Source organism: Seriola aureovittata, chromosome 23 (genome assembly GCF_021018895.1).
Source record: "Seriola aureovittata isolate HTS-2021-v1 ecotype China chromosome 23, ASM2101889v1, whole genome shotgun sequence".
Classification (NCBI taxonomy): Eukaryota; Metazoa; Chordata; class Actinopteri; order Carangiformes; family Carangidae; genus Seriola; species Seriola aureovittata.
The window spans coordinates 16,510,045-16,520,217 of NC_079386.1; the positions used below are offsets into that span (position 1 = coordinate 16,510,045).

At 39.9% G+C, this 10,173-nt stretch overlaps 1 protein-coding gene across 1 annotated transcript; it reads right to left on the minus strand.

The window, feature by feature from the left end:
* Positions 1-63: 63 nt before the first annotated feature.
* si:dkey-9k7.3 (circularly permutated Ras protein 1) lies at positions 64-10,158 on the minus strand. Its single transcript, XM_056369537.1, has 19 exons — positions 9,753-10,158; positions 7,290-7,341; positions 6,706-6,759; positions 5,733-5,864; positions 5,526-5,612; positions 5,351-5,436; positions 5,061-5,258; positions 4,280-4,324; positions 4,092-4,181; positions 3,235-3,386; positions 3,078-3,159; positions 2,759-2,886; positions 2,581-2,665; positions 2,371-2,477; positions 1,957-2,069; positions 1,664-1,775; positions 1,410-1,550; positions 1,132-1,222; positions 64-669 (listed from the first exon to the last, which is right to left on the minus strand). The coding sequence occupies exons 2-19, from the start codon at positions 7,339-7,341 to the stop codon at positions 529-531; spliced, it is 1,896 nt and encodes a 631-aa protein (XP_056225512.1). The 5' UTR covers positions 9,753-10,158; the 3' UTR covers positions 64-528.
* Positions 10,159-10,173: the final 15 nt, after the last annotated feature.

The window sequence follows — 10,173 nt, forward strand, 5'->3', positions numbered from 1 at the left end:
GAGCAATAATTGGTTCATACAGAATATATTTTCAACATTAAAAAGGCAGGGAGGACTTTAAAATCATTTTTTAAAAATGTATTTTATTTGAGACGAAACAAGTAGAACTGTTCCTTTTCATTAATTATATTTCCTATAAAACAGAAATCCAAATAAATATAATACAGATTTGTTTGGCTGAATTTCTCTGCTACAATATAGTCAAAGAGTGTGACACATGAAGGAAATTTAATTCCTCTCCAGCCCAGGTTGGATATATTTCTTATTTCTGATTGTGTTGTTTTCAGTCTTTGGCCGCCACTCACTTGTTGACTTCTAATGCAACTCCTATTGATGGGAAAAGACTTATTTTATATTATTTCCTGTTTTCCAACTTCACACTGAGGAAAATGAGTCAGACCCTCAAGGTTTAGAATCACATGTTAACCTTTAAGTTATAGTTATCCATAACAAATAATCCTCTTCCGCCTTGCACCGTGTTCGTCACCACTGTACTTCAGATCGTCTGAGTTTACAGTACTGACTTCTTTACATTCCTTCCATGAGGGCCTTCTTCTTCTTCTTCCTCACAGGCTTATTCTGGGCTTCGGTTGTGTTGCTGCTGAAGTTGCCGACACTGCTGGCTCTCTTCATCTCGTACACCACCTGAGCTGCTTCGTCAGAGAGAGTCTGCAGGGAGGACAGTTGATAAATCTGTACTATGTAGCTCACTTTAAATGCCTGATGTAAAATGAACATTTAACATTTAATGTTTCAAATCACACTATAATGTTAATATTATACACATATAAAATGTGTTTTTGTTTGTATCTTGGGGAATACCTAAAACCATTTGGGAATATTAGGTCAGTTTATCTCAATCAGGCCGAAAATCCATAATCAGAAGTAAACATGAAATCCTTCTAAATGGCCACCGGGTGGTGCTGTTGTGCTCACAGCTCCACTTAAAAACTACTCCCTTGTTTCAGGGCCCATGGCCGAATCTGTAGTTTTTGAGACATTCTGTTCACTAAAAACAAACTGCTGATAACACAAATTATCCTTCAATCATCAGTTTATGGAGTGAAAATTTCAAATCTTGAACATGAATTATATTATATGCCTTTGTTCATAAATTAACCGTATGATTACCTGAGACTCTGTGGTGATGTCACAGATTGTTGTCATGGTGTCCATCCAGTTGCCATAGATAGACTCTTGCTTTTGAATTGGCCTGTGCTGACTTTGAGGCAGAAAGAGGAAGTGTGAAAACCACCTCTCAGTACGCACACAGACACACACAAACACTCTTGCATTAACCACCAGATGTGCATGTCTGACTGTAACTCTTAACTTTAAACCTATTCCTGCCCATAACCCTGAAATCAAGTCCAAGTCCAAAATAAAGTTCAGAGGTCAGAAACTCATACCTGATTTGTTCGAGCAGGTGTTGCTGCGCTTTTAGTTGCTTCTGTGCTTCCTGCACTCGACCCTCCATGGTTAAACTGGCACAGAGCTGAGCGCAGTGGACGCCGAGCACCGACATGTTGAAACTACCGGCCCAAATCCGGCTTCAGACAGACAGAGGGGGTGAGATGAAGACAGATAAATTATCTCTAATCAACACAAACGCAGCTTAAACTTCTAGCGTTCTAGCGCAGCAAGCGTAGGTAGAGTTTTTTACCTGGAGGAGGTGACCGGTCGCTGTTCAGTGATGATGCGAGTGACTCTCTGTTGGTCTCTGGTCTTGAAGCTCAGCTGGAGTTGGAATGGGAGTGTGTCTTTCTGGAGGAAAACTGACACACACATACATATAATATCTTATAATAACAGCTTGTTCCATACTTCTTCTTCCCTACAGTCCCCACAGTGAGGTGGCCAGGTGACGGTCCCCACACTGTGACGTAAACCAACATAACACAGCGGTGTTCATGTCGTTCTTTTGTCGTTTGCGTTTGAGTATACAGTCGGTCTTACCGTGCATAAACTCTGGTTTGACAGCAAACTCGAAGGTGATCTCCAGCCCCTTGGTCACATTCCCTATCTCTCTCACCAGTTTGTGATTATTTTCATCCTCATAGGGGAAATACCTACAGAGAAAGAGGAAGAAGAGAATTAAAAATCAACATTAAAAAGCTACGTTTCTCAGACTTACATGCAAATAAACAGGAAAGAGTTGAATGGATGGAACAGAAAGAAAGTGAATTAGTATTTTGGCATATTTAAACTGAGTATACATCATGTTATATGCAAATGACTGCCTGGAGTGAAAGCTAACCTGTTAGCATGAAAGCATTTTGGTGTTTATCTCCTCATTGTTGCTAGATTTACAGACATAACAACCTGAAAAGTTCTTGTTAGTGTTTTCTATAAACGTCAGTCACAACTCACATTCCATCAGAGGCAAGCAGCGTTGCCGTGACACTTGTTGCTAGGACGTTGTCCCTGGAGGCCGCCTGCATCTCTCTAGCAATGGTACCGATGTTCACGATGTTCACCTGTGCAGGAGAGCGAGTTATTTTCTCAAATTTAAGCCTTTTCAAGTTGGTATTCATAATTTATTGAGCTTTTAAACCCAGAAGCGGTGTTACGCAATCTCACCCTTCCCCCTGTAGTGTCTGCGAGTCTCCCAACGTCAGCCAAGCGACAGTCCGTCCCTTCAAAGCTCATTATTGATATTATGACTCTAGGGGAGGAAAAAGAATGAGAATGTGTTAATTTTATTTTTTAATTTCTTTTTATTTTGTATTTTATTTGTGTAATTTGTGTGTGTCCTCACCCACTCCCCACCGCCTGAAGAGCCAGCTGTCTGTAGAAATACGGCGTGAGGGGAGACAAGGACAGAGATGCTGTTTGCTCCATCTCACCCAGTCCAATGTTGGCTCTGCCATCAGTGCACAAAATCACCTGTACAACGAGATTGAGAACTACCTTACCAACAAGCTGCAGTCCACATGGGCAGCATCACTGTAAAGATTCAGTAACCTCAGATAGAGTAATACCTACTCAGATAAAATGATCAATAGCACATTTATACCATAGGTTGTAAGTTGTGTAACGTCGCAGTATTTCCTTAAACGTCAATTAGACTCACTCACCTTTGACCCAGGGTATCTTGACGCTATAGCAACCGAGGCTAACGCTGCAGGACCGAGACACGTAGCCCCGTGTTCCCTGAGCCTGGATTATACAGAAAACAAAATTTACAGTTGTGTACCAAAGGGATCCACACGCAAATACAATGTCGTCACTTACTCTCGGACTCTCTGTATCAGTTGCTGAAAGGTCTCCGCAATACAGTGTGGGACGCTGTAAGCCGCGCCCTGTTGCCATATATGGTCGTAGTCGACCAACGCCCAATCCCTGAGAGTGAGAGGAGTGCGAGTACCATCACCATATATTACAACCTGTAAAAATAACGCATGAGAAGAAGATTAGAGGATCGTGCGAATTTGAGTATGGCAGATTTCCCACTTTCAAACTTTTGATTTGTTTTTGTATGTTCACAACCATGAGGATAAAAGCAGTTTGAGATATATCACTGTATTTACCTCCCCACAGAAGAAACCACCTGCTGATATTTTACTGTACAAAAGAAAAAGCAACTTCCGCAGAGTGTAATAATTTATCACCGCAAACAGGAAGTCTTCTCTTGTTTTTGTTACGGCGTGATGACTTGAGTGTGTTAATATCAGTTCTGCATGATACAGCCTGTCAATCTCCTGATGTTTGAATCTATTGCACTGGGATAGCCTAAAAAATTTTGTAAGTTTATTTCTACAATTTTTTGTTGTTGTTGTTTTAGAGATTTCTGGGTTTCTTGACTTTATTTCTCAGTTCAGCTTTTAAAACGACATGATTATGACATCTGTAAATGGCTAAAACTCAAGTATTCTCACTCATTCCAATGTAAATCCCATAGTTCAGTCTCGTATACAAAAGTCCAGTTCACCCAAAGAGGCATTTTCCCTCTCAGATATTCAATATGTCACAAGAAAAGAGAAAAAAGTCAAAATAAAATCATTTTTATTTCCCTTTAATCATCCTGTAAAAGCAACAAATCAATAACATTTGTATTTATATTATGCAATAAAAAAAAAACTTAATTTTACCTCATCACCGAATGTCACCAGTGCCACTCTCCTGCGGGGGGACTGCTGCAGCATGGACGTCAGCGCTCTCTGGAGGGCGTCCTGGATACCCTGTCGCCACCACATGCAAACCACGTTAATATTACAGTCTGCTGACCACTATACATGTGTGAGTTCAGTCACCATGGTGAACTTGATAAAAATCTCACCTCTAGTCTGGATATGTGGGCTGGAAATCCGCTGCTTGATGTGACCTAGAAAATATGAGACTGAGATGTCTCTTCACATATAATGTTCACATACACACTTTTTTTTATCTTATTGTGATTTAAGGTGGTAACACACCATATCATAGTTTTCTGTGATTAATTTCACCTCCAGTCAAACTTTGCCGTGTTAAAGTGACATTTCCCGTCTTGCAGTGCTGTTTCCTGACGTGGGCGCTCTTTTGTTTGTGTGTTCAGCTGCTGTGGCTGTTATTACTTCATGCTAACTACCTAGTTTTTCTGTTAATCCTAAACCAAAAGGTAACTTTTTAAAACTTAAACAACCATAGTTACTGGTTGGTTTTCAAATTAAGAAAAAAACATATGATAAGCTGACAAAATATGTAAAATGATAAAACTTGAACCACATGTTTTGCTACTGATCCCTTACAAAAAGCAATGTTTTTTCTGCTTTCCTCTCCCATTAATCATCTCATGACCCCACAGATTTATCTCGTGGCCCTTTGGAGGGGCCCGACCCATAGGTTGGGAACCACTGTATTATACATTACTGTATATAGTAGTTAAATACACCTTGAGTAGCTACAGCAGTAAGATGTTGCTTCACTATTAACAATCTAATTATGTCAAATATAATAATAAGGATAATACTCTTGTCATTTGCTTCAGTGTGTGCTTCACACACACACACACACACACACACACACACACACACACACACACACACACACACACACACACACACACACACACACACACACACCTCTGTAGTGACGCTCATGCTGCCAGATATGTCCACACAGAACACCACCAGCGTGTCCTCCAGGTTCTGGTAGTCGTCGTCGCTCTGGCTCGGCAGGTAAAGGTCGTCACTGCGCACACCTGCGCGCTGACCGATACACACTCTCTGCAGGCCGTCGCTCACACTGTTCTCACATCCACAAAACTCACACACCCACACCTGAGGAAGAAGATATTTTATTCTTTATTTATTTTATTTTACTGCTCATCACTTTTGTTTCAGTGATAATAAAAGGGGAAGTTACCACTCACATTCCTCTGTAGAGAACTCAGACATGACAAGGCAGCACTACATTTCCCACAAACCACTGGGCTCTGAAAATTCTCCATGCCTGAGGCTGTTCAGAGAAGGAGGCAAAAAGAAAAGAGGTTAAAAAATGGAACAGGTGTGTTTGTTTGTGTGTGTGTGTGTGTGTGTTAATGTGACCTTGGCTGATGTTGACCAGTTTCCCAACACTGAGGGAGACGACGTTGATGTTGGCTTTCAACCTGCTCTCTCCTTCGAGCTTGTCAGCTGATGAATCACGACAAAGGAATGAAGAAAGCAAACAGTAAATATAACTTTGGAGCATTCACGATTCATGTAGAGAGAGAGATTGTGGGGGGGGAGGGGCAAAGGGCAAACAAAACTCACTTCTGGGTGGGACAGGCGGCGGGAGCGAGCGAGGAATGAGCGGAGGCTGAAAGGCGGGAGCAGAGGGGAGAGGAAGGGAGATAGGATGAGGTTTTTTGACGCGGCGAGGAGGCAGCGGTGGAGGAGCTGGACCTGGGGAAAGAAAAGAAAGACTGTGATGTTTGTCACGGAGGCTGATCCAGGTTTAGATTAATGTCGATCGTCACAGTTGCTCAAAAACAACCCTGAGGCCCCTGATGATGAGTGCTGTAGCTGGCGTATATCTATTGCCATTCAGTGAACATCTGTAAATTGTAGCATCAACCTATTGTCTGCATGTGAGGTGTTTGTTGGACCTCTGTAAATTGCAGAGTTCTTAAATGGTCTTCTTTGCATGGGGTCTTGGTTTCGCCACTGTTTCCAAGGCAGCAACTAGTTTTTTTGTGAAATTTTTAGTTTCTGTCTGTGTGAGTTCACCATCAAGGTCAAAGCTGCTTTTCACCATATTGACCATGTAAAGTGGTGAGACTTCCTGTGAATGTGGTAAAAAAAAAAAGAAAAAAGTCAACACAACTGTTTGACTTTTTAAAGGTTAAATTTGACAAACTGAAGTAACTGTTGGTTTCATCTATGTGATTAAATAAACATGTCAGCGTGGACTTTCCCTCGTCAGAGTGTTATCTTCACATCTCTTTTACTGTGCTTCTCTGTCTCTTGCAAGCATGCCCACACACTCACACACACACACACGCATGCATAAATAGACACACACACACACACACACACACACACACAAATGTTACTGCTTAATACGTTTTCCTGTTATTTCACTGCAGGGCTCTTGAGAATAAAATTACTCTCTTCAGACAGAAAAACAACAGTTTAGATACATTGACCTTTGTGAACGATGTGTGTGTGTGTGTGTGTGTGTGTGTGTGTGTGTGTGTGTGTGTGTGTGTGTGTGTGGGAGAGAGAGCAAGACAGACAAAATTACCTTTCTGTTTAAAAGCCACTGTGTTGTCATATTCATTCTGAATAGGAGAAATATCTGTGGACGTTGGGACAATTACTTTATTAACACACATGTATGATGCTAAAACACTAAGTTAAACCACAAACATACAGTAAATGGAACATATAATATAATATAATAATATATATTATTTATATTATATCAATTAATGCAGGTTAAAGTGATGTCATCCATTTGAAATGACCTTATTAACTCATCCATGTAACTCAGGAGGCACGCTCTTATTTTGAAAAAAAGAAAAAACGATTCGCGTGATTTTTCAAATGATGAGCTGATTAAATGATTAGATTATTCTTCAGTAAAGACATAAAAGGAAATAAAACTTTATCTACTGTATGTGACACAGAAAGGAGTTAAGAAAAGCATGCAGCAAAATATATATATTAGTATCAAGTATATATACTGTATATATAAATACATATCAGAGTATTATTATTATTATTATTACATATTTGTATTGAGAAGTTTTATTGAAAACTGTCCAACTCCAAAGTTTAGGGGCAAAATTTCAGACAAAGACATTTAGAAGGATTTAATGCACTCACCTGCTTCGTCACACCTCCAATTACATACGACATGACTGCAGGCAAACTCCATCTGAGACACACAAAGACACAAAAACGTTTATATTATAATTTCATTTCAAATGCTCGACGTTCAGTCGCGCCGCTCTACGCTCAAACACTGGATCAAATGAACGGAGGAAAGAAAGTGAGAAATACGAACGCAGCACGAAGAAATAAAACAGCTCAGCAATATGACAACAGCAGATCAGCTTCCTGGCATTGTGGATTCATCGTCACCACGGCAACCGGGCCCTTGATTTGGTTATTTTTCTAGTTAACAGGTGGCTGAGTAAAACCATGAAAGCAGACGTTTCCTGTTTGAACAACTGTAAGTTGAAAAATGAACAGCTTGGTACATGATGAGCTGGTATGGGTTAGATGAAGCACAAATGTGTGTAACAGTGTGTTTCATGGCTGATCGACACACGCGCGCAGTATTTTTTAATATGAATTCAGGAAGCTGAACTCCGTCTGCGGGGCCTGAAACAAAGACACGGAGCGAACACCAGTCAGTTCAACGTTTATAACCAGAAAATTTGAGCTTCATTTTAAAACCATTTCATAGTCACATTCTGTTATAGTTAGGATGAGGAGATAGTCCAATGATTGGCTGATACAGGGGTCAAATCACAAGGTCAACATGGTGACCCACAGCTGTGACCAACCGGCTGAGCTTCTCTATCTATCTCTATCCAAAATAGAGCTCAAACAATTAGTTTATTAGTGGATTAGCAGAAAAAGAATCAGCAACTACATATAATTCATGAATTGTTTTAGTCAAGTTTTTAAGCAAAACGTTCCAGCTTCTGAAATGTGCTGAATTTTTGGTTTCTGTTTTATATCTGGAAAACTGGTGTCAAATACTTTTCCCCCGCAAAAATATGAAATTACAATCCCTTATTTCACTGGAACATTTTGTATTAACAATCACATTTGCTCATTGCTTTTTTCTAATGTGAAAATGTAAAATGTATGTTTGTAAAGCATCTATTTAATGCCTGTGAATTTGTGTGTCTTGTCTATGTATAAATTCTTTGTGTATTCCTGTACAAAGGTCTCTCTTGGAAGATGGATCCTGATCTCGATGAGACTACCTGTTTAAATGAAGGATATAATAATGACGTCAATGTAGCTTAAACATGTGACACAAAGAAAAAAGGAGGGGAGCTTCCAAACCAAGCCTGTCTGTCTTCTTCATGCCTTCAGGTTCCCGTAACTGTGAACATATTTTGCCTTTTTTAAATGTTCTTCTGCCTTTCCTGCATTTTTCTTTGTGTTGTCACAGACCTGCTTGGAAAGCCTTTTGCCTCCTGTTTTCATGGATTCCTCATTTTGTACACAATTAATTTTGGCCTGGATCCTGATCAATTAACATGGAAGCATGAGGAAATCAACATCCTGACATGCAGAAATCTGTAAAAAAATTTGAAGCCATGCTATGTTGAATGCCAAATCTAATTTTAGCTTTAAAATAGACACCTACTAAACGCAATTAAGCTCAGCCTGTCTTTGAAATAAATGTTTGACATATTGGGACATACGCTTATTTGCTTTCTTGCAAAGAGTAAGACGAGTAGTTTGATACCGCTCTCATTTCTGTACGTTAAAAATTAAGCTAGCTTAGCTTAGCTTAGCACAAAGACTGTAAACGGGGGGAAACAGCTAGCCTGGTTCTGCCTAAGGTAAAATCTTTCTACCATCACGTCTTCTTCAAAGTTCACTCACTAACATGCAGTTAAATAACAAATTGTGTGCTGAACTCTTTCTGAGTGTGGACTATTAATTTCCTGCAGTATGAGCTTGTTGCCAGGCAACTGGTCCAGACCAAGAAATAGTGTGACCCACAACCCGCCATAAAACTGCCATTTGTCATTTTTACACTTAAGATTTCGTATATGGGTTTCTGGACAGAGCAAGAGCAACATTATACTGTGAATTTTATTCTTCCCTCTGTGATTCTCTTGTGTTAAACACCTGCAAAATTGCGGAATTTTCTTTTCCTCACAGATATCTGTTTTCCAAAAAGTACCGTGATTGGTTTTGTGTAATCAGTCATTCCACAACAACAGGTGTCACTCACTGTAAGTCATTTGGTGAATGTCTCACTTTGGACTTCAGACACTTTGCTGTATATTGAATAGTTTTTGCTAGATGTCAAATTAACCCCCATCTGGTTCCTAGATGCTGCTCGGTTTGGTAAAACATGTCAGGTCTTAAGGGAACACGAGTGAATTCTTACACTTTTTTTAAATTTGCAAAATGGAAAATGCAAATGAAAGCTACATTAGAAAACTGGTTGTTGTCAAATGAGTCTTCACAGAGACTCTGACTTCCCTGACATAAACATACTCTCTCTGTCTCTTTAATATGAAAAAACAAAAAACACCTTATTGCCGGAGGGAACACACACACACACACACAATACAAGAAGAAAAGAATTACCTTTGCCGTGGTGAGCACAGTGGTGTCTGTAAAACTGAAAGCCAGCGTGTCTATCGCAGTAGATTCTTTTAGTACATAAGTGTGTGGGCGTGTTCAAAGTCTAACAAGAAACGCTGAGTGTGTGTGTGTGTGTGTGAGACTTATCTCGTGTGTCAGGAAGTAGGGAGTCGAGAGAAAGAGACAGAAATGAAAGTCAAAAGGAAGAGACGAAGAGTTGAAAGAAAGAAGAAAAAGATTGGTATCTATAAAGATGACTTAATCCCAACCAAAGAGAGAAAATCACATGTGAAGAAAAATGTCTACCTCAGCCATTTTGAATGAATCTGTGTCAGTGTTTGTATGTGTTGTTTTTAATGAGCTTTGATCCCAGCAGCAGCCACGGCGTCCAACCTTCCTGAAGTGCCCATGAGCCAGTGTTGAC